The 25,588-nt window shown below is 37.6% G+C and overlaps 1 protein-coding gene across 3 annotated transcripts in view; it reads right to left on the minus strand.

The window, feature by feature from the left end:
• The window catches only part of MAP2K5 (mitogen-activated protein kinase kinase 5), a 142,418-nt gene that overhangs the window by 111,088 nt on the left and 5,742 nt on the right, over positions 1 to 25,588 (minus strand). For all 3 annotated transcript variants that reach the window (XM_062583859.1, XM_062583858.1, XM_062583860.1), the window contains exons 2-7: positions 23,801 to 23,849; positions 18,009 to 18,076; positions 12,323 to 12,392; positions 8,516 to 8,556; positions 7,708 to 7,775; positions 4,944 to 4,992 (exon numbers count right to left, since the gene is read on the minus strand). In XM_062583859.1, the coding sequence (XP_062439843.1) occupies positions 4,944 to 4,992; positions 7,708 to 7,775; positions 8,516 to 8,556; positions 12,323 to 12,392; positions 18,009 to 18,076; positions 23,801 to 23,849 (345 nt within the window). The remainder of the gene's footprint in view (positions 1 to 4,943; positions 4,993 to 7,707; positions 7,776 to 8,515; positions 8,557 to 12,322; positions 12,393 to 18,008; positions 18,077 to 23,800; positions 23,850 to 25,588) is intronic.

Here is a 25,588-nt window from a genome sequence, read left to right on the forward strand (position 1 = left end):
CAAAAGAGATGTCATGCTGTGGATGGAAATGTCAAGGAAAAGCAACTCTAGGCCATAAACAACAAGCAGTCTGGGTCATTTCAAGTTCAGCTGCAAGAACGAGAAGATCAATACAACATTTGCTGTCCAATTTATAAAAGACGATACCAAGGGACAAAGTGATGGAAAGTTTAATGACAATTTGTTTGCCTGGGTCATTTCATTAAAGTTTGATAAAAGGTGTCAAAATGGAATGATATAATATAGCTCAAGAGGGTCAGGTCACAGATACTGATAGGAAAAGGGTCTCCAGAAAAGCACATAACCAAAGCCAAAGTTGGAGGTGAATGGAAACAATCCAACAAAAAACTGTCATCTTATGGATGGCTGGGAAAGTTTATGACTTATTCTAGGATCAGCATAATTGATACTAATCGAATGGTGAGGTTCTATCGGCGGGACTGCTCCACAGAGCTAATTTAACTACTTATTAACTAAAGTGTATATTCTGCAGTAAAAATTCTCTTCAATATCTATCCAGTGACAATAATTTTCCTTCAGTCACAGAACAAATTGTTTGCCTCAGAAGCTTCCTTCACACTGGGACAGCTTTGCAGAGAGCACGATGATATCCTAAGACAGTTAAGCAGAGGCCTGATACCAGCACTGTACGTGGCAAATGCTGGCACTCCGGTCTTTCTGATGTGGATTTTAGAAGAACTGATTACACACTGGCCTGCTAAACGACCGATTGTATTGTAAAACTACAGTTCAACCTTCTCCTGTACAAATACGGAGATACTGATTTTCAAGCTAAGCTAGTTTTTCAAAAATTAACACAGGCATTTTTGGAAAGTGCATGTGTACTTGAAGGAGGGGAGAAAAAAAAAAAAAAGAGAGAGAGAAGAAAAAGAAAGAGAAAGGTAATCTTTCAGCCGCAATTAATTCCAGGCTGCACCCATTTTCTATGCTGCAAAAACAAAAAAACAAAAACCTCCTTCATGTCACGATCATTATGAGCAGTAAATGACTGGGTAATTTCTTAAAACAATATTTTCCTAGAAATTTGTTACCAAATCATTATCTTGTTTCTATAATCTATTTATATTTTATGGGATGTCAAGTTAAACATTTTACATGAGTTGGCTTGGCAGCTTAAAGTCTTCCTGTCGTTTTTATATGTGCAAAAGACATTTCAAAAAATACCTAATGATATGTCTGGTCACTAATGTCATTAGAAATCATGCAAATACATCCAATATTGCTTTAAATTAGCTGTTTCAAGTATCAGTAGCACCATGGTGAGAGCTTGCCATAAACTAACTGTGTATTCATCCAACTTCTGAAAGGGCTTTTAAAATTCTGTGAGGACACGTGCCCTTCAGTTACTTGGCCATGTTTAAGCATCCACTTTCATACAATGTCAGTGAAGATAACAGGAACTTTGCCCCTGGCTTCAGCTGGAACAAGCAAGTGTCAGTAACAAGCTGGAATGCCTTAAACAGTCGCACTCAGCATGTTCTACCAACAGAAAGTGGAATATTTAATCGATTTGAAATAGTATGCTTTAAGGACAGAAATGCTGAACTTCAAAATTTGCATTCTGTTCTTTCACTGTCCAAATAAAAAGCACGCATGTTTCTCATAGGAAACACTTCTTAGTCTATGCATTTCTCTCAGCTGAAAGGTTGAATTGTGGTTGAAATTTTTAAGTTCTAAGACAACTAGAAATACCTCGGAGCAGAAGTTGACACTACATTATAATGTACTTGTAGTTAAACCTGGGCCAGATACCTTAAGGCAGTACAGAATGGGCCATTTAAGGGTCAAAAAAAGTTTCGAATATAAATGTTATCACTAAACTCTTGCTTATAGTATCAAATCAGAAAATGTAAATAAAGAGGGGGCAAAAACACCTCACCTAAGGAAAAAAATTCATGAATGGGATTTGAAAGACATAAAAAATCCCTACTGGACACTTTGCAATAAAAATTTCCCTATATAATTTAAGCACACGCAGTGTTTAAGGATTTCCACTCTCCCAAGCCAGAGAACTTTAATTCTCTGGTCTTTGAGGTAACACAAAGATCTCTTTTATTTATAAGTACATTCCTGGGAGTGTATAAAACTGTATGAGAAATCTAATGAATTCACACCACTGCAAACATATTTATGTCTTCACTTCCGGAGGTGGGAGACACAAAGGCATTTTTTTTTTTTGCAGTTATGCAACTTATAAAAAACAAATTGAGCTGAACCAGGTACATAAAGCATCCCCTCTTCTGCTTTTTACTAAGTGATAAAAAGTGTTCTCTTCACATCACTCTCAAAAAGCCAACGACAAGAGTGGCTCTTTGCCCCAGTGTTGCACTGCTCTCCCTCGCTGCCAGCCCGGTACCATTTCTTGTCAGCTATGCACAGAGGAGAACCAGGAACCGAGGGGCAAACAGGAAGTCTGCGGTGGAGCAAGCATCTGCCAGCAAATGATAGAGATATAAAGTGTGATTTACTGGCTCAAATAAACATGCCAAAAAAACATGTTGTGATTTATTTATTTTACTGAGAAAACTGGATTCTCAATCATAAAATGATAACATAATACAAAGGAACCCCACAGTATGGACTGGAATATTAAACCTGCAAAACCAAATTTGATTGGATGCCAATATTAACAGAATTAATGAAAAAGAGAAACAGACCTCAATTACGGATCAGCAAACAAAACATCCTTTGTTTATACCTGCTGTTTTTGAAAGAAATCAGTGTTTATCTCTTGTAAATCATTAAAAACAAAATGCTCAATTAATCCTTATTTTATATGGAGGGGCCTGGCAGAGGCAAAGTCCTATAACCATACCTTTGCTTTACGAATCGAAGCAATAATGGTTTCAGAAAGCAGTCACACTCTATAAGCAGACAATTGAAGAGATTTAGTAAATCCCACTTTATAGAGCAGAGACTAATCGGAAAACACAAGCCAGTCAAATGTTTCTTATGAACTGTTGACACTATATCAATGCTGAATCAATTGGTGGCATTTACTCTGAGTGACAGAAAAGAAATAAATATTTATATCACATCACCTATATCAATGAACCTAGGCAGAAAGCTATTTCTAACCTGTCAATATTTGATTATCTTGAAGAATCATGTCTCCTTCTTTTAATGATTAATATGAATTGCTTATTAAACCTAAATGGAAACTACCAAAGGAATATCATTATAAATGCCTGAAAGCATAAACTGCCAAAATTAATAAAAAATAATAACCCAACCCACATTTAAGTAATGATAAGTGTGACTTAATCCCCCAAAAGGAAGAAAAGTTGAAGTTACAACTAGAAATTCATTTCTAGTTATGAATTTGTGACCAAATTTTGCAGAATATAATACAGCATAACAAAAACCATTTTTTTTGAAAGAAAGTGTTATATGACTCCTATTAGACCAGGGTGAAATGGTTAATATTAAGCTTTCTTATACCTATTAAAGACAAAATTCAAAATAAAATTAATATCCTTAAAGGAATTTTGGTTCCTTTATACTACTTTACTACCAAGGAAAAAATCTGTAATGATCTATTGCAGGGTATACAAAACAATCATTTCCACTGCTTAGAGCACATAAAGTGCCAAATTCAGCTTACGAACTCAATCATGAGAAAAAGGCTTTTACTCATGTTCAGTAATTCTTTTTTTTTTTTTTTTTTTTTTGAAAAAATTACTCCAGAAGGGAGCCAGTAATAGTATGAATTACTAAGTTTCATTTTAAAAGTTCAAAAGTATGCTGTCAGTATTTGTATAGTTTTAAGTTATCCAGAGAAATATGTTGGTTACACACGATTTTTAAAAAACATTTCACAAATCTACCTAGTAAGACTCCACAAATATTAAACTATGTCTGACAAGCTTAAAAATACGCTTCCAAGCTGTATTCACAGGATTCACTGCCAAATAAGCAAGGCTGCAATCCTGGGCTGTTACACTCGCATTTTAAAGGGGCACTCTCATCTATTAGACCACAATGTTACAGGTGATACTGAAGGACAAGTATGAAGACCAGCCTTTATCTTCTTGACACGCTCAACTACAACTACTTGATTCATGAAATGCCAATGAGGCTTGGAGAGGTCATTGTGTGAAGGCACTGAATACGCATCTGAGATAATTAAGATTTCAGCCTTCGAAACATGGAGGGGAAGTGAACAGCAGTTAAGAAAATCAATAAGAGTCTTTTATTTGCAGTGACACAGATGTCTCAGTCAATAGAGCCTAATAGGCAAGCTTGATCGCAACGGACAGGTGCCTGCCTCCAAGGCTATCAAAGGGCTTTCACCATGACAAACATTAAAACATATTTATGTTGCTACTGAAGAATCTGAGATTCTTTTAGGGTAGTTTAATTCAACGGTGTATACTTAAGGTCATTATGCAGCTGTGGGCCTGCACATATGTTCAATACAAAATGGAGAACGACTGCTCCATTTGTCCACTTGTCCTTCAATTGTTACATTAAACCTTTCACTTGTGGGTGCCAGAATCTGAATATCTGGAGGGGGTTCCAAACAACGCAGAGCAATTCCTTGCAAAGACCAGCCCTAAACATACGAAGGTCATTCTAACTCAGAGGTTGACTTAGTTATTCAAAATTGATTAACTTTCTTCCCTGAAATTGTGGCAGCAGCGCAACGTGTGTGAGGTACTTCAATCTATTTGGAGCTAAATCTGATTAGCACATTTTGAGAAATGGGAAGCAAATTGCTATGCCAATCAAAGTAAATCAGGACACATAACTCATTCATATCATGAAGGTTTTCATGGTCTCTCCTGTTCTGTATTAAAAGAACACATTACAACTAAAGTGAGCAGTAAGCATCTCTCCACCTACCTGTGGTATGCCAATCACTGCAGTATTAAGCATTAACCAGACATGCATGTACCCAAGAATCAATTCAATGCACCTACCTGGCCATTTGCTAGTATTTTCTTCAGCTCTGCAGAAGACTTTTTTAAACTGGGGGAGAAAAAAAAAAAAAGTTATTTTTAATGACTGCGCCGTTTAGCTCTGTAAAATGAAGTGAAACCATACCAAAGAACAAATCGTCAGATGAAGTTTATGGTTACGTATTCTGAAGAGATTAGCAATACAGACTTCTCAAACTGCACATTGCAGAAATTGAGTAATGAAAATTTAAGAGTATCACGATTTTCACCTTTACAAACTAGTGCTTTAGCTATCCACCTATACTTCTCTACAATCCATCATTTGACAGTTCAAAGGGAAAGAGAAAAATAAAGAGAAATCCTCACATACAGTGTGTTTCAAAAACAACAGGAAAAATAAAGTTCTGATCTACTTTCAGGTACCTTATCACGTTTGAAGACCCAGTAAGGCATTACTTGTTACTAATCTTTATATAAATCTTCAGCAGAACGCATCCTCTGACGATGCCTCACTACCTCAACTGACCGTACAGGTGAGCATGGGGAGTAGATGAGTTCACTTCTGATTTACATGTCTTACTGATACGCCTAAATTTCGGGAGGCAAGTCCAGATCATCACACATATCCATTCCAGCTCATATCGCTGTTATGGTCCCTGCTCTTTTTCAGTAGAAACTATTTCTGTGTCAGTTGCCTTAAACAAGACAAAGTGACCCATATTATTTTTTCTAGTATGAAAACTTTTAACAAAGTGCAACTATCAGCTTGGTATGTGTGGTAGGTAAAATTATTAGTGGTGCAAATTACTTCTTCCTCGCCCTCCCCAACTACTGATAACCACTCCACCTCCTTTCCTGACGAATTCCATTCGTACACTCAACATAACAAACTGCTTAGACACCAGTATCTCTGGAAAACTTATTCCAAAGGAACAATCTGCTCTTATTACTGAAGTTAAAAAAAAAAAAGTACAAAATAATATATTCTTGAAAGGCATGCACACATGTCTTGATCACAGATCATTATTAACAAGAACAGCAAAAACAGAGATTTCATATTTGGTGGCTTTGTTCTTTAATAGGCCTCTTGTTCCCACGACTACTTTAAAGAAAAATTAAGTTTTCCAAGGAAACATAAGTTGATCTTGTCATCTTTCATGACTAACAATTTGTGAACATGAAACAAAGAGAGACTTTCAATTACTTCAAAAACAAAACTCATAGTGCAGAAGGTTTTGGAAAAGGAATGGCAATTAACCACCAAATAAGGTGACAAGAATCTTCTAGAAATCTCATTTTCAACGCACTTTAAGAACAAGCTCAAAGTACAGGAAGTACTGAAAGCCAAAGCACAACGGGGACAGAATGAAGCTTTATTTAGTTGAGTGGTATGATGGACGGGGAGAAGGTCTGCAGTTCAGAGACATCCATACGTGCTTTAAGAAGTCCTGGACAGGACCTTCACCCTTGTAACACACGGCAACTCCTCCTCAAGGGATAAGGGGCAAAGTTGGCCTCTGCAGACTTACACAGGGCACTGGCTTCTTTTATCCCTGCTGTTAGCAAAGCTACTAAGTGGATCACCAAAATGATTTTTAGGGATCCGTGAAGCTGGCTCCTCATTGCTGCAGGACTTGGACGTTGCCTCCAGGCACGTGGAGGAGCAGCCCCTCTTCACAAGGGGCAACACTATCATGTCACTTGTACCGAGCCGAGGCAGGATGTGCTAGATAGTCACCCACCGTATCCACCTGCAGCTTTTGCCAAAAAGAGTGCCCCATCTTGACCAACTAAACAGGCTTGCTTCAGTATGATTAATGTCTTTGATCACGTTCATCCCCATCCATTTTTTTAAAATGTTCTTGGAGAGAAAAGGGAGCAGTATAATAATACATAGTTAGGTAGAATAACTAATACTACATTGCATACACCTATTAGAATCAGAGTAATTTAGGTTGGAAGGGGTCTCTGGAGGTTTCTGTTCTCACGATTCAGCTTTTGACTGTTGCGTTTTGTCCTTTCAACTCTACACCTATAAGAAAAGCCTGGCTTCTTGTTCACATTTCCTTTTAAAAATAAACAAAGCTTGAAACAAAAAAGTCATCGTTCAGTATAGCACCTTCCTGTAACATAGTTTATATAATGCAAGATCATGTTTTAGTATTAAACAGATTCCTTAAAAAAAAAAAAAAAAAAAAAAAAAAAAAAAAAAAAAAAAAAAAAAAAAAAAAACCTCTTATATTCCAAGATCTTACTATAGGTCTTGGGACCATGACTGTAATTTGAGAAGAAAAATAAGGGAAATACAACTTAAGTTGTTCATTTTTTTTCAAAAATCTAGTTCCATATTAATGAACTTCCTAAATTGGGCATCAAATTTTAACATTAAAAAATCCTGGTACGAGATAAGCAATAAAGACATGAACCTGCTAAATAACTTAGACCATGTGATGAGAGTGATTATTAGATCGATTAAAATAAATGCAATTCTGACTCAGTATTGTATATATACAGTATTTCAATGATCTATTAAGGGTGAAACCATCTGAAACACCGTGCAAAGACATTTCTTCTGGCAGAAAATATGTCTACTGAACAACTAGCAATATGAGTCTAACAAGATCTATGAATCAAGGTAATTTTGCCTCCCCCCCTTCAGTGTGCCCAGTAGTCATATTGATAAAGTTATTCACCATCAAGCTTATCACTGATAACTACTGCACACAAGGCTCCATTCTGCTATAATGCAAGAAAAACAAAACATACTCCCGTTCTTGACTCTTACCTATTGCTTGGAAGGGAATCCGAGACTGCTGAGCTGCTATTATTAGCAGACCCTGCTCGCGTATTTACCTGCAGGCAGGGAAAGAATCTTTATCAGTCGTTTGTGTTCAGAGGACACTATTCTAATTAACCTGTAATTTGCCATGAATTTCTCATTTCACTATGAAGGTTAATTAGCTTGTTGCTAGGCATGCCAATGGTCGAGGTCTTGCCTGTATGTAGGTTAGCTGGCTATATAATTCATGGACTGCAATATACTATCCTTGTATTTTAAATGTTTAGTTAAATAATAAAAACCAGAAATGGTACGGCTACCATTTATTCTCATTTTACTAATATATTAAATGACTGTTTAGTTTTTAGTCTACTGCATTTCAAAATGGGTATGTTTACAGCAGCAATTTAGTAACTATACGTGAATGATTCCAGTAACTTAAAATAATTTCATTGCAGTGGGTCTTGCATAGATTACGTATATCAAATGAATAGTCTTTCTAAAAATAAAAATTAAAAAAAAATTTAAAAAAATCACCTTTTTGTGTTAGTAGCAGATACTATTCGATCAACTGAACATTAAAATTTAGGAAGCTTATTAAAAGAGGTTAAAAAAGGCAATACCATTTTTAATAAAACAGTATATACAGATATTGTAGCCAACACGCAGCAGATGAATCTCTCTCCCACCTTCATAAAAAAAAAATCTGCTTGTCAGAGCTCAAGAAAGTGCAGTTTTATTTGACATTTCAATAAGTGGAACACAGTATTACAAATCCATCTAACTTTACTGAAACAATTATTGAAATTCGTACCTTCAGGCCATGTATGTTCCGTTTCCCAGGAGGCTTGCAGGCTGAAACAGTAATTGACTAAATTGTAGAACACATCAGGGCCATTTACAAATTTGCTCAAAATGAATCTTTTAAAAAGAAATGAGGGTGACACCAAAATTAGCAGAGAGAAATGATTGAAAAGTGCCTCACAAGACCCAGAGTGGGAATTATGAACTAGGATTTTTAACTTGCAGGAGTGAGCATTTATAAATGCTAAGAGCTTTCTGACACCATGTAATATAAATTCTAATTTCTGCTTAAAACACATGAAAAAAATCAAAAGAACTGTTAGCTAAATTTGTCAGATTCTTTTAATTCAAATTAAAATCAATATCTTATGTCACTATATTTTTACATGCTATATTTTTCTGACATTTAGCAGAATTATTTGCAAGATGTATTTTAGAAGAATCAGTTGCCACACATTTTAAATTAGTCATATTGCCAAACAGAGATAGTTTGTTTTAAATGTGGGGAAAAAATAGTAAGTCAGGGAGCAATAGCAGCGAGTCTCAAGAAAGCAAATATTGTATAAATGCAATACAAAATGCCATATTTTGGTCACAGGAGTACAAATGTGGCATCTTATTATGATGTCCAGGTTTACAGAGGGACATGCTGCTTGTGCAGAAAGTATTTTCTTAAGAGTCTGTTTAACTATATATTGCCTTGTTTTTCCATCTGGTGGATGTGCTTTTGTCAGATGTTAAAGCCACAACATGTTACAGACAGTTCCCATTTTAAAATTACAGTGCCCTACAAATTGTATGTTAAAGGGTCTGTCACTTTTGATTGATTGTCTGAGGAGGGATGAATTTGATTTTTCTCTTTCTCTGATGCACATGCATTTCACTTCAATTTTTGACAGCAAGAAACAGAACTATTTATTAGTCAGAAGGACACAGATGATAGTTATTAAACACATCATTTAGGGCTGGGCCAGGCCACGTGCCTTTAAATGACACTAGAAATTACCACGTGCATCTTAAGACGACAAATACTGTGATACTGTGGGTATGAAAAAAAAGAGAGCACGCAAGTGAGTGAGAGCACGCACGAGAGAACATTAAACTAATCTAAAATAGGTACAAGTATACCATAACTTTTCCTCGAGAGATGAAAACCAACATTTTGAACAAAATCCAAAATTTATGTCAGATATCATTCATCCTACTAGCTATAAGGGCTTTAGTAACAAAATCATGTGGTTTTAATATGAATTGTACTGCTCTTATGTGCTCTATTTATAAGTGATATATTTGCCTTCCATCTATATTATTTATACCCTAGTGTGGAATACGACATATGTATGTGTGGGTACATTTATATACAGGTTTAATTTCAGTGTGAAGAAGAACTCCGACTATCTGAATAACAAGAATGTAATTTTTTTTTAATACACAAAAGACACTAAATACCACTTTTTCCCCCCTCAAAGACCTTAAAATCATGAAATGAGTACAGCAAAGCCAAGGTAGCAAGAGTGGCACATGGACATTTACTACTGGCAGGCTTGGTGGAACACAGGCAGTATCAGAATCTCTTTGGATGGAGAAAGCAACTGGAAGGCTTCCTCTGAAGTCGAAAGAGGCAGAAAGAGAAAAGGAGTCAAAAGGAAGAGCAGAACTGGGAGGACATTTCTTGAAAAGAGAGACCTTTAAACGACAGGCAAAAAACCTGCATGTTTCTGATGAATCTTTAAATTGCAGCGTGTAGAGAGGCACTGCCAACCCAGATATGAAAGAAAAGTGCTTGTGATGACAAAATTTGGGATGTTCAGCAGAGAGGCAATATAGAACTTTTTTTGCCAGAAGACAGAAAAATTGCAGGAAATCACATTTTATTCAACATTCCAGAAAAGCAGCAGCAGAACTTAGAGGTAGTCTGGGTATGAAAGGAGTGCAAGATTGCTTTAAAGCTGTAACCTAGAAACAGGAAGAAAAGATGTTTTAAGAAGGTGATTTGGAAAGATGAAACAGCAACTCAGCTCTGAAACAATTTAAAATAAGTAAGCGGCAAGCAATCTACAAGGAAATACCCAGCAGACATGTACATAGCTGGGCTGACTGTGAAAAAGCTGAGATAATAAACAGCGATTGTATCCTCATCAAAAAGGAGACAAATTCCAAATCTATACATTCAAAGAAGATTATCCTTGAATATAAAGCAAGCAGGAAGAGAGGCAGGAGCATTCTGTCTTAGAGTAGGAATCCACATGGCTGGTTCTTCAGGAAAAACCCAGTTATTCCCCAAAAAAAAAGAATATAAAAGCAGGTGAAGCCTGATGTGTAACCTCAAATGAGCCTTTAAACACTTAGTCATGCCAACTACTGAGCACTCTCCTGCTACAACTTCCTTGAACTGTTTGCTTAAGGTAAAAGAGATTCAGTTGCTTTGCATTTCCAAGAAAGGCTCCCTACCTACCAGGATCATCCACAAAATCATCTTTTCTCCAAGCTAATGAAAGTCTAGCATTTTCTTTCTTGCAAGTAGTCGTTAGTTTTTTTAGATAGAGTATGTACCAGTAATTAAAATGCCTTCTACATGAAGAGACAGGTTCAGAAGAAAGGCTGAGACTCATCTCAGCTTAGGAAGGGGCAAGGGGGCAGAACACAGTCTTCCCCTTGCATAGCTGTCATTGCATTCTGTAGTTATCTTAAGTGCAAGGAATCAAGTCTGCTGATTATCTGGCATCCTACAGCTAGGATTCTCCGTGAGACCTCTCTCGATCAGATCCTGCTAGGCTGAGTTATAAAAACCACCTTTGCATTCCCCTTGACTTCAAGTCTCTTTTCCATAGCAGCTTACTAAACTACCAGGAAACCCAGCTTCCTTTTGAGACCTTATTAGCATGTATTTGAGAAGACTGTTGGTTAATTGCCCAATTCAAACTTCAGAGAGTTGTAAGTAATAGAAGTCTAGAATGTTTAATTGGGAAACTCATAGTATGATTATTTGTATAATATCAGTTAAGTGAGAAGAGTTTAATTTTTAATTATTTCAATTAATTTATTGCTGGGAGATTTACTTGGAGAATTTAAACCTTATCTGTTTCATCAATTAAGAACCACAGATTCAAAGACTGGCTACTGAGAACATCTGAATGAATCAGAGGAATTATGTAATATATTAGTCTTTTATTAACCATTATTTGAGTTCAGAGAGAGGGGCACATTCCCCAAAATCTATGTAGCAGCATATGGATTTTTGTTCAGGATGCAGATGACCTATTTTTCAATTGCTTCTCAACCCACATACTTGATTACATCTTTCCCTGGTCAGGAGAGCTATTAAAGTAACTTGTGATCATTTCAGCATTGCTGCTAAGTCCCTAAATCTCAAATAAAATGTGTCATGCACAGAGCTTCTGTGACAGCCACGTTCCCATTTTCAAAATCAACAATGACAGCCACAGATCCCCAAGTCCGTAAGGCTGATTAACAATATTACTTACAAAGATTATTTTTTGTAAAGATCTTTGATCTTGTATCTAAAACTTAAGTTATCCATCTGCTTTGGTATGCAAAAACATCAATGAGTTCTTTTTAATATACAGAAATATGTACTATACAAACTGAATCTTGTTAGTCTAATTTACTTCAGTAAATTAGCTGTTTTATATGCAGTAACTGTAGTTTTCACTACACTCCCTACAATAATGAATTCTTCTATCCAAATTAAGAGGTAAACATCATGTTATGTGCATTTAAACCTTCCGAAAACATAACTGTTGATGAACCAGTTTGCTGATATAATCACTGTTGATTAGAATTTGTTAAGCATTACCTCTTGGATATATCTGTAGAGGCTCTATTAACTGTCCATTTACTTGCTGTTCCATTACAGTGGTGTAATACTGCAAAGAGATTAAAGAAACAGATTACTCAGTAACATATGAATAGTAGTAAGAGCACTTATAGAGTGTTAAACTTGCATTTTTTTTTAAATTGCCACTATACATATCAGCTTTTAGACTTTTTTCCTACTATTTGCAACATTCATGCAATAAAGTGGCACACAAGGCACATAACCGAAGGGCTACGATAGCCACCACTGCACTGCATCAAGCACAGGGATCCCATATTGGCCCAACCATGCAGGTTTCAGGCTCACCTGAAACCTGGAAATGTTTCACAAGACTGAATAAATAGAACATTTACAGCAAACACAGCAGTTAGCACACCTGGAGACACTGGGGCCGGGGGGAGGGGGGGAGGTGGAGGTGGAAATTAGTCAAACATGGAAACAAAGAAAAATTATAAATATAGTCCAAAAAAATATGCAATCAAGAAAACTCCAAGGGAGAAAAAAATCTGGAAGCTATCCAAGAATTTGCAACGCTGAAGCACAATCAGGGCAGTTGGGGCCACATGCCACATAAGCAGAGAAGTTGTGCAGTCCCTTAGTGTATAATTTTAAGGCATAGAAGGGTATGCAAAACTGTTACTAGAGAGCCACTGCAGATATCAAGACCTTGGACCACAGTGCATGGACTCTACAGGGACTGCTAGCAGAGATCTACAGGGAAAGTTTTATTAATTTGAAAAAGGCTAAAAGCATACTTTTTTTCCCCTCAAACAGGGAAACAGTCCGTGAGTATCCGAAAATGTCAATGCCAAAGACAACAGAAAATACTGAATGTGGCACGAGGAAGACTGAGATGTGGCACGATGAAGGACAAATAGTAGGATTAACTGCAGAATTAAATTTGGATTAAACAGCTTGGAATCTTTCTTAGCCTTTCAGAACCAGCTCTTACTCCTTGAGAAGCAATGAGAACCTAGCAGATAAGGTGTTTAACAGTAAGACCTGTAGATGTACTAGAACAAGACCAGATCGGAAGACAGACCTTACTAAAAGTTTACAGTCTATAACCCATAGATCTCTGATTATGATGTGTATTAAATATTGAAAGCACATCACAAAGCATGCAATCACCAAACATCTTTGAAGCAAAAATACTGGCTGTGGGCCAGATCTTCACAGCATAAATCAGTGTAGCTCCACTGACTTTCATGTTAATTTTCACCAGCTGAGTGTGGTCTAAGACTTCAGAATGTCACTGTTATTAGTTTTTTGTGATGCTATTACTCAAATTGGCAAGATTAAATGTCAACAAAAAAAAAAATCTCTTTAGACTCAAACATGTGTATTTCACTCACACCAATGATTTCCCATAAAGCATGCATTTTTGCTCATGCAAATAAAAAAAAATAAGAAAACAGTTAATAAACTACCTAATGTTAGAAAACACTTTTCTTTCCTCTTATAACAGCATCAAACATGCAAACTATATTAAGTAGATATTAGCTTATGTCACTAAGATCGCACTAAATCAAATCCCACATTCTTTTCATAAAGCCATAGGGGTTCTTGCACTTGCACTTCAGGCTCAGGTTCCTTTACGACAGATTGAAATGACCACACTTGTGATGCGGCTCCATGTGGGCACCAGTGTCAACTTACATGCAGAGCCTCATTCACAATTTCCGTTACAATACTAAGATCCGAACCAGCCACGATTGTCCATTAGGTTGGCCCAAAGAGAAGCTTTTCAGTATTTTTGTTTTTCTTATTCATACCAAGAAACAGGAAGAAATTTTATTTTGCGAAAAAATGCTTAGGAAGAAACCTGCTGCGGGTATGCAGATCTGTCCAGCTCAACAGCCTATGTGTACACTTATACCATGACTAATGCTGAAAGCATTTCCCTCATTAAAATCAAGATTTTTGAGTATCTGGTTCACATTAGTATGCAAAAGTATAAATACAACTCAAACCCAGAACACACACTCTCACTGTGCTTATACAAAGTCAATCATTAAAAAAAAATCCACAGTTTTGAAGCAGCCAAGAAGTTTTTCAGGAACAGGATGAACCGCCCCACAGACTTACTTTGTATTGTGGGGTCATGAATGACAAGCCAAATCTTCCCACGTCCCCATATCCCTTCATAAAAATGTGCTGCTGGCAGCTATTAGTTATGGAGCTCTGAAAGAATCTTCCGCCCTGTACAGGGGTCAATTGTTTAAAAAAAGAATTTTTTAAGGGACATTCTATGACCTCAAGACATATACATACAGTATAAACGTATTACACACTCTCCAGAATAAACTAAACATACAAGAGATTGTTCCTTAAAAAAAGAAAAGAGAAGGAGCAAGAGAGAGAAAGAAATGTGACCCTCTCCATTACTCAAACGGTGATGACAAGTAAATGAAATATCAATCATGTAAGCTGTCAACCTTTTGGGACAGCAATAACTGTTAACAAGTAGTCTGGAAAAATTGTCTGAAAATGACTTGTCCTCCACATATGAGCATTTGAGGTTTCCATGGAAAATTAAGATGCCAGTGGCTATTTGGAACATTGTTCAGGTATTCTTTTTAATGGAAAATTTGCCAGTTATTGATCCAGAGCATGTACCCCTTGCGTTCAGAAAGCTGCAAGCAACTTTCCAATCAGTGGCTGTCAAAAAAATTACTGCCTTTTTATACTGATACAAGACAACAGCTAAAGTGCAGCTCTGCTGCTACTCAATGTCTCTAATTAACCGCAATGCACAATAGAAAAAGAGTTTTATTTATCACCCCACAACATTTGCATAGGTATTTCATGAAGTATTTCTGCATACTCTGAAATAGTTCCAGACCTGCATGAATCACACTTACTGTCAAGTTCTGAAATGAAAGAACTTAAGGGAAAAAGATTATGTAAGATGAAAAGCATCTTAAGACCTTATTTTCATGGAACAGACCTGCATTCTGAAAGAATTATTTTTTCATTTTTATACTGAAATTCTTCACTTTCATTTTGGAGTGTACTAACAGAACTGCACCACATCAACACTCCTAGAAACATTCAGCAGCTGTTTCATCCTCCAGACGTTTGTTGCAGGCCTACAGCATAATCACCACGAGTAGCAGAGTCCAGAGCCTCACCCACAATATCTGCTTTCAGAGCACATGCTCTGCTAGAGCCAAATGCTACAGTTCATTTTCCCAGCGTGGGACCTGCAGGTTAGGCTACAAGTTTCCATTTATAGTCCTAGATGCAACTTCATTTAAAATGCCATATTGCAAAAAGTTAACTGTGCCAGGCAGAACAAACAGGTATCAAAAGCCCCAAGTAGCGCAGATATCTGACGCTGAACCATCTGGCTATATCCTCCCAGTGTGTAAATACCTGCCAGAGAACAAGGCATATGAAGAGAACCATCCAGGAGCTGGGACAGACAGCAATGCGAGTGTGGCCAGATACACATGCCCCTACACCAGGAACCAGGCACAGCAATTAGGTATAATAATCTCACACTCATGTCTAACAGGTTGTAACAACAAGCTTCTGAGAAGAGCAAAAAATAAGTAATTTCTCCCGCTGGTATATTCTTCAAGATAACAGTAGATTCATTCCTTTCCTCATAGGAGATTCATTTTCTCATAAACATTCCCTAAAATGATAGCAATAGTAAGTTAGAAAGTTAAAACACCACCATACTGAAGTAGCTACCTAGTTTAAAAGTTAAGGGAAGATGTTCAGAAAAGAGAAACTGCTTAAGTGGAAAGAAGTCATTTACAGACATCCCATAAATTGCAGGGAAAGCAGAGGGTTGATCAGTCATAACTTAACATACTGAAACTTTATCAGAAAGCTTGGAAGCATAGCAAAATGGCACGATAAATTGTAAAATTTCACCAGGAAAATTCAAGTGTTCCAGCTTAACGGCAATAACGGCAGACATTTTTTTAAGGAACAGCAAGGAATACATGTGTTGGAGGAGTTCCAGTCAAGAAGCATCACTGGTGATTTATTGCATGAAACAAAGGAAAAAGCGCATACAAATTCCCCTTGACTGGAGCTAGATTTTCCTCCCCTTCTTTCACACAACTCTCTCATGCTCTTTAATATCAAACTTGAAGTACAATGGTTTCACCTCCTCTGGAAAAAAATTCCACATGATACAGGCTTATTTAACAAATCCTTTGAAAGGGTTCTGTTTTCCAGAACTCGATCACTATCATCTGGAATCTGCACTTCTTTCACCCTAGGATTACATCATTGACAATGACTAAAAAATCTCTGGACCAGTGTCTACTAACAGACTTCCACATGACTAATGGTCTACCCAAGCCTTCAAAAGGCAAGTTCTGTTGTGTGGAAATATCTAGGCAGAAAAGCCATAATATCTGCAGAAATATCTCTGCAGATATCAAAGGAACAGAATTTCACAGAGGAAGCATTATCTGGGGCCAGCAAGAAAACATCAGTCCACTTCATTAAAAACTTAGAACGTAAATGCATCCATCCAACCACCAATGTTCACAACACAACATTGCTTTGCCAAACGTTAGAGAACACGTACCCAAGAACAAGGCATAAAGCAGAGACTCAGGCAAGACTTAGGTGATCCAAGTATGTTCCTGCTCTGCAACAGGGAACTACACCTTGATCCCTTACTTAGCAGCTAGTTGCTTTATGAAAAAGTTTATAGACAGGGTTGCAGGAACAAAATAACAAGTACAAAACACGGTTGCTTTGGACTGTCATTAAAATAAGCCCTAAGAGCAAAAGGGCAACTTTAACATTTTGATGAAGAAGAGGATCAAAGTAACCAAGTTAAGTCCTTCCAAAAACATGCGATCGGCACTCTACAGGAGTTGTTTCTGAAACATTCAAAGGTAAGACCATTAAAATAATATAAAAGCAATCTCTTGTACAGAAGCACGCTTTATGAGGAACTAGCATTTCATCTGACTTAGAGGAAGAATACTCATGAAACTATTTGCTATTTTCTTGCTTATCAGTTTCATTTGAAAGGAAATATTAAATGGAATTTTTCATTTACATCTGCAGCATGAATTACACATTTTTAAGCTATACTCGAGTTATTTTGTTTCAGTAAGTATCCCCACACTTTATATCTGTAGACAGATTTTATATTTATAGGTATCTATACAGAGATTTTATGTATATAAAGATATACACATACACACACATATTTCATATTAAAAAACGGAATATATGACTTTAAATCTTCTATGAATATTGAGCCTGCAGCTAAAATGTAACTCTTCTGTTAGGAGGGGTGAAAGAGTCTCCAGATGAAAGTAGATTTTGAAAAATTTTTAGAGCCCAGGGGTTCATTTTTAATGAGCCGTTACTTTAAGTACTGCATAAAAAATACAAGAAATTGATAGTCCATTTAGCCTGCACTATACCTAATGCAAAAGTCATTAAGATGCATTATTCTTAATGTTTATGATATGATCAGTAAGTGTACAAGTCTTTTTTAAAAAAAGTGAAGCATGTCCATACATCTCCTGTGCTGCAGTTTTTAAACACCTACATACAATATAGAAATATTGCACTGTGAGCACCGTAGTTTATATTAACACTTTGATATAAGCAAAAAACCCCAAGAACAGAAACTTGTAAACAAAGAAAATATCAGCATTTGTTATACTACACTTACATAGGATAGCATGGCCTTCATTTCTTCATCACTTCTAACAGTAATCCGATCACCATCTTCATCTTCATCTAACAAAGAAATAAATTATATTAATCAACAAAGGGAAAAAAAAAAAAGATTTACTATTTTAGTGCATCAGGTGGCCCATTTTACCCGAACATTTACAGGCAAATGAAAACAAAAAGAACATATAAGCCAACTACACAAGTAATCAAGTACTCTGAAATAGTAATTTATAATGACTCCAAATATTAATTGAGACTTCCATTACACCTAGAAAAGGGGGGCACAAACAAAAGCACTTAAAACTTTGCTCTCCACAATTCTTTTATTAGCAGAATCTCTCCAGAAGCCTGGAGTCTTGCACATGCTGTAGCCCCGCTCAAACACATCCATCAAGTGGATCATTACTTTTGCCACAGTAAACAAAGTAAAGTTTAGGCAGTTTCTTTATGTCTCAGTCTTCCCAGATGGAGTTAAATTTTGGCAGTTTCTTTCATTAAAGTTAGATTACTATAACAAAGAGAATTTAAATTGTTTTCTTTCCACTAAAACCTGTCCTTTCCATCGTTCCTTCCTACCTCAGCTCACAAGCCTCGTGTCAAGTTCCTCCTCCCCAGATCCCTTACAGAGGGGGCAGGTATCTCTGATTGTTTGTGACAGAGTCACGTTGACTTAAAAATAGTAACACAAGTGAGTGTAGATCTGCATGTTTATACGCACAGACGTACATTCAGATGAAGACAGAAGTCAGCACCCAAGCAAAGCAGCCTGTAGTTTTGTTCATAGTGCAACTGTGGGTGAAGAAGATGCTCAGTGTGTGAATGGCTTGACAGGGTAATCACTGTTTTGCAATGACAGCTCAAGCACAGCCACAAACACCCAGGCACTGCACCTTCTGGCACAAGGCAAGATGCTGCTGCGTAACAGAATCAGATGAGAGAACAAGATTCAGAAAGGCTCCAGCAGAGCAAGGCATTCAGAAAGAATTATTAATATGAAGATCTAAAGGAGGAATAGACTTTCCAAAGACATATGGCAAGATTCAGCAGGTGCAGATTTACCAGGGGGCTAAATCCCCCCCATTAGCACCAGCTGGTGCAACAACAGGCTCCAACATTACGTGCTGCCGATGCCGGGATGCCCTCTGTAGATTCTCCACTTCGCTCAGAGCAGGTCCAGCCCCTTCCTCCTCTCCCAAGCCTTGTGCAAAGCTCGTGCACTTTTACTGAAGAAACAGCCACAGGAGACACCAGGTGACTGGAATGGACCCCTCCTCTCCAAATCAGTAACAAAACATTACTTTCATTTTATTGCTCTAGCTTTGGGGCGGAGGAAGGGGTTAATGATCTGTCTCTAATTTTTATCTGCTGCAATTTAGATATCTTCCTTAGATTCTTATAAAAAAGACCGCAGTACATTGGCTTACACCCCAGTTTTATGTGCAAGTTTTCCCTTCAGACAAGGGAGTCTTTGAAAACAAAAGAATACCATATCATCTTACTGAGGTACCAGAGAAGAGCAGACAAATTCACATGCCTTTGTAGTATGAAAATATCTACTGCGGGGAATCTCAAACACACAGGTCTGTTTGAATCAGGATATTGAAAAGAACAACGATGCTCACCTCTTCGTGAAAGCTGACAGAGGTTTAGTGTGTAAGGACAGGTCCACACCAATGAGTTCACACAGACCAAAACACTCTGCCTGTGCTCCAAGTCAAGCAGATGCAAGTAAGCTGGTCAGAAAGTCACAGGGCTACAGAAGAAAAGCACTCTGCTCGAGCTAACATGGTTTAGGAAACTAAGAAGCAACATGCATACCATTTTTCAAACACCTACTAAACACTGGAGGATGAAGATTCGGAGAGGAGTAAACGTGTTTATCTGGTTTCAGGACTAAGGCTTCCGACCACCTCAGCGCGTGAACAGGGAATGGTGCAGAGTCTGCCTGCCCTCATCTCAGGAGACATGTTCTAACTGATACATGTGCTTTCTGCAGCCACAGCCCTTGCATCAGCACACAAAATGTACCGTTATTTCCCAGGATGAAAGCTAACTCTTGCTTGTAGTTTTGATTTGCTAATTTAGACCTGCTCATAATTACCTGAGAAGTTTGTACATTCTGCCTCCGAAAACCTAGTGGATAATTCCAAGGCTACAACGAAAAGAGCAAGACAATGCAGAAAGGAAGAAAAAACAAGCGACAAGTAAGAGGATAAAAATGTAATGTAAAAAAAACCCTTAAAATTACACTTTTAAAATGTACCAGAACAGACTTATGGGACACTGGAAACAGGAAAACTGGAAGAACCACCAGCTAGCACAGCCGCATCCTACAATAGTCTTGTCTCCTGGAAATTTAACTGGTGAATTGCCAGGTTACTGAAACTACTTGCTAGGGCTACAAGCCTGCAGCAAGTCATGAATGATGAAAAGATTAAGAAGAGTTAGTGAATTGCAACTGAATGTTTCCTTGCCCAAAAACATTTTAGATGGAAAGGAAGAGGAGTTGCAGAGCTGTTATCTGGCCAAAACCCAAGTTACTGTAGCACTGCAGGAACAGTGAAGTGACTGAAGAAGTTACTGCTGGAATAGCAAGCACAAGGAAAGCCATGCAGCCAAAGAAAAAAAAGAATCAGAGCAAAATATAGAAGAGCAAAATATAGGTGAGAGAGATAAAGAACAAAAGCTGTTAAACAAGCCTCGTTTAAGAGGAAAAACTGAAGAAGCACCACCAAGAGAAGTGGCTGGTAAACTCTCAGAGCTCACTTAGTAAACTCTTCTTGAAATAAAAAGAAAATCACGCAGTATTCATTTCAAATGATAAGAAATTAACTCTAGAGTTCTCAGAACTTTATAATTCCTGATGACAGAACAAGGAGAGTAAGTGAAATCAAAATATGTTGATGAAAAGGCAGAAAATGTTCCCTAGTATTAAAAACAGTCAAGTCTAAAATAGTGAGGCATTTTTTAGAAGAAAAATAGGGAAAATATAAGTATATTTCTTATTTCTATACAGAGATTCATTGCAATCCTACCATGACATACAAGTGGGCACAGCCCAAAAACTAGCTAAATATGATGCATGGGTTCAAAAAGATTTCCAGGCTTCTCTACTTGCCTAGAGCACAGCAATACGATTTTCCAGCACATTAGGGAAGCAAAAGTAGAACCAAAAAAATCCTACGTACTGGCTGGATTTTGCTAATGTCACTTAAAATGGAGGAAGAAATTCTAGCAAGATACCAAATAGAGTGCAGCAGATGGTAAACAAATATTATGAAGCAATCTTCACAAAATCTGCAGTGTGTCACAAATATACAAAATGGCAGAGTTTGGATAAAAGGATCATAACAGGCCATATGTTGTTAGTGATTTTATTTGTAGCAATGTGTAATACAATGGTGATATCCACATAAAGGTCCAATAGTAAATGCAGTGCAGCCCCAGGTAGAAGCTACAATGGATGATATGCTGTAGACAACAATAACTAAACAAACAGTAGAGGAGACTACACTAGATGGCAATTATCCACATCTGAATAAGTAATGAAGCAGGTGAGAATGAAGCTTAAGCTGGTAAAATCTAGGCATTTGATATAGACAAAGTAACCAGAAAAATCAAGCATCAATATACATAACATATTTTAGATGCCAGTTAAATGGCAGGGGAAATGGTTTTGTGCAGATGTAAATGACAGACTAGAGACATGAACTGAAAGCACAGAAGCAGATGTTAGAAGACACAATGAAATAAGTATTTCCAGGAAAGTTCTACACATGGTACCATTAATATGGGCTACTGCTCTGATTGCAGTGACTGTTACTGGTGCATGAAGTTCAAACAAAGCTAATGTGTGATGTGGGAGGTACGTAATAGATAAATAAATAACAAATCACAAAAGAAATTGCAAGGTCTAGAGCCTGGTTTTGCTCAGGTCTCTGCAGAAAGTCTTTTCACAACAAGAAAGGAGAGAAGTCCAGGCTGCAGGAAAAAAAAATATTTACAATCTCCATTCTTATGCTTTTAGTATTTTAGCGGGGGGGGGGGGGGGAGGTGAACACAAACACATGGAAAGAGAAATATAAAGCACTAAATAGTGCTTGAAGCTTCACAAAACAATATTTTTTCTTTTGATTATTTATACTCAGGATTACCAGTAAAGCTCTAAACAGAGGAAAAATTCTAATAAGAATGCAAGGCCCTATCTTCTTATCTGCTCCCTCACCTTCAGCATCACTACCTTATTCATATGGTGCTTCTAATCTCCTGCAGATCCTTTTTGTTATTTCATCTCTGTCAAAGGAAAACAGAGATATGCAGAAAGTAATAAATACATACTCAAAGGAAACAGCAAGAGTCTTCTCCACTTGGAAGAAAACTCCAGCAGTACCTAAGAGACAGACGTTTGACTTCACTTTGCAGCTTACTGGTCTTTAGACAGAACGATCCCACCAGGAATCACTCCAAAAATAAAAATACAGGATTCAAAGAGAAGAACTAAAATAGAATAAGCAGATACGTCACCATAAGCATAAATCTGCACTCACGTCATCACTCAGAGTTTTCCTAATTCAGCAAAAGGGTGACTTCACGAGGCATAAGTGTGATTATGGACAATCTCAACCTACAGCCTGTACAGATCCTGTACGTGAATTGCTTTTGCCAGCTTCTTAGTCAGATGCATAGAGCCTTTAGAATGTATTGCCACTGAGCAGGTCTTACCAGGTACCATTTTCCTGCAACTCTCATACTTTCTCAAGCAGTTGAAGCCAACTGACTATCTACCCTATTTACTCTCAGATAGGAGACAGGTAGAATGAAGTTAACAGCAACCTGGTGTCTTTAGTTCATCCCCAGAAGAATGAAATGGGAAAACTAACAACAGAGCAGTCTTTCTAGTGAGAGAGAGAAGTTTGTTCCAATGGAAGGAAGCATTAACTTCTTTTACCGAGTATTCTGAAACCTTAGGGGCAACGCTGGCTCAGCCCTCCCATTTCTACAAACGCACATCTCTCAGGCACTCATTTATTCAAAGAAAGCCCCTCTGGCAACCAAGGGGCTTTGAGACACCCTCACAGACTTTCAGTTTTGCACTTGCAAGTTCCCAGCCACAGGAGCCCCAAGGCAGCAGAGCCAAGTCACTCCTCCCAGTATGTGTACTCCACATGGCTGCTAAGGGATGGCATTTCTCTTCACACAGGAGAAGAGACATGATCAACTCACACCTGAGAATGAGTGCGATAAAAAGAATAACCATCATTTGTTCCCCTGCTCTTTCAATGATCATCATCAGATGTTGAAATATGAAAAAAGTCCCTATTACTAGCAGAAATTGAAAGGCACGGCCTCTATATTGTTGCCAACCCCTTTTGAGTAAAAGGGCCCAAAGATAGCTGTGCTGCTCTACTTGGTATAAAACCTCTATGCTGCACTAAATTTTTCTAAAAGCTACTGCTCTTTTGTGTGTGTGCGCCCCTCCCAAACAAACAATCAGAATTTTAAACATACAAGTACTTTATACATTTCATTTAATTCAGGCAACATAACTGCAGCAAGGAGTAAGAGCATGGTAAGGTCATGCTGTTAATTAAAGCTATATTGTAGAAATAAGCTCACTCAAGATGTGATTAAATAATAAAATATTACTTAGCTCAGTATCATCATTAAACTTGCATTAATGCATAAATATTTAACCGTAACATACAATGAACATAAACATTATTTATTTTAAAAAAATGACAGCTCCATAATGTGACAGAGAAGACAGCTTATACAAGCCATACTTACACTCAAATGCTGTTGTCGTTGCATCAGGCAGAACTTGACCAATGACATCCTAAAACGTAAAGAAGAATTAGCTATATAATCAAACTGGAAATGCTTGAGATGATTTAGAGTAAATCATCTTCATTGCTCCCAAGCTGCAGACAGAAGATGTTAAGACCTGCTACTCACCACTACCCCAAAATTACAAACTTTTTAGTGCACAACACAAATCAATATAAATCACTGTGCCATTCTCCTTCCTCTCCAAGCTACCTTTAGGAATAACTTTTTTTTTTTTTTTTTAAATAACTCAATCATAATTGCAAGCAAAGTCAGTGCTGTCTGTTCATGCAGTTGGAAGAATTGATTTTGTCCTCAGGTTATAGAAAAATGTACATCTAACTCATGGAGGTAAGTAATAAAAACAGAGGTTTATGAATGGCTTTTTATTCGAGAAAACACATGCCCTGGTCTCAGTCTTTCTGCTCAGATGATCGTAATTCCTGGGCAGAGAGTTGGCCACCTCTAAACAACCGATCCAGTCTTCCCCTCCACTACAAAGTAACCTTATTACCTGATTGCATCTCCTGTCCCAGCTGCAGCTCAGAAATGACAGAGCAACATTGCTGAGGGGGTGCTTAGAGCTGCCAATGCAGATTAAACTGGAGGGAGATTTTGGTACTTTTACTCCACAGTGGCCCAGGAAAGCACAGAGACCCAGCAGCTGCTTCGGGCTGCCAGCCGGGAGCTCGCGATGCAGCATGGCACGCCAGGATGCTCCCCGCCACAGTGGCTAACTGTGGGGAGGTTCTTCATCATCTTTAATTGGAATTTGACTTCTTCAAAACTTGGCAGATTGATTCAAATTCGTCAGCTGCTCTGTAGGCAGTAAGGTCAAAACACCCAAAGAGATGAACGTACTAATCTACTGGCAGCCTTCTGCCTCGGCGTTACCACCTGCAACGCAAGGACTCTCCGAGGGAGCGTGCAACTGCATAGACACGAGGCCACGTACAAAACTCACTCGCCATTGCCAAAGGTTACACGTCTCTGCTTCAAAGCAGTACTGTTATACCAATGCTTTACAAACCTTTTCTGTGCAATTAAACTGAGAGGACGAAAGGATTGTTTATAGCCTTAACATACAACATTTACTCAAAATTCAATGAAAGAGACACGCTCAGATTTAACTCATCCTGGCCTCCCAGTGCATGTGCTGCTGTCAGCCACTGCAAGGCTGCAATACGTTATGTCAGGGTATGGCATAAATGCACAGCATGGTTTTTTCCTTCCTGCTGCCTGATTTCTCATGTCAGACAATCTTTCCACTGACAGTGTCACAGAGTGATTAGAAATTAATGAACAAAAATATTTATTGAAGTATATACACTGGGAGCATCTTGGGGTGCTAAGCACTTCCTTGTATCAAAGCTCTAGTGATCACTGCCCTGTCATTTTTATTCTGTTTTTTTGTTCAGTCTCAAAACAAGAAATTAAACATTCTGTGCAACGTTAAAGAGAGAATTAATATAATGAGAAAGCAGCAAAAGCAACAAAAAGATTTCCACAGACCTAACTGGGGCAAGTAATTTTTCTAAAACTTTCTCTTGTTGTCTTTTCATTTTAGATGTCAACATGAATTAACAGTTCATAATTTAAACTATCAATTGTATACAAAAAGACAAAAGATGTGCAATACTGCTTACCTAATGATTCTGTCAATTTGTACAGCTCAAAGAAAACACAAAACATTGCCAATGTAAAATGTAATGTTGACTAAAATTCTTCAATTTAGATAGTTCCATTGCT

This window comes from Rhea pennata, chromosome 10 (assembly GCF_028389875.1).
Source record: "Rhea pennata isolate bPtePen1 chromosome 10, bPtePen1.pri, whole genome shotgun sequence".
Classification (NCBI taxonomy): Eukaryota; Metazoa; Chordata; class Aves; order Rheiformes; family Rheidae; genus Rhea; species Rhea pennata.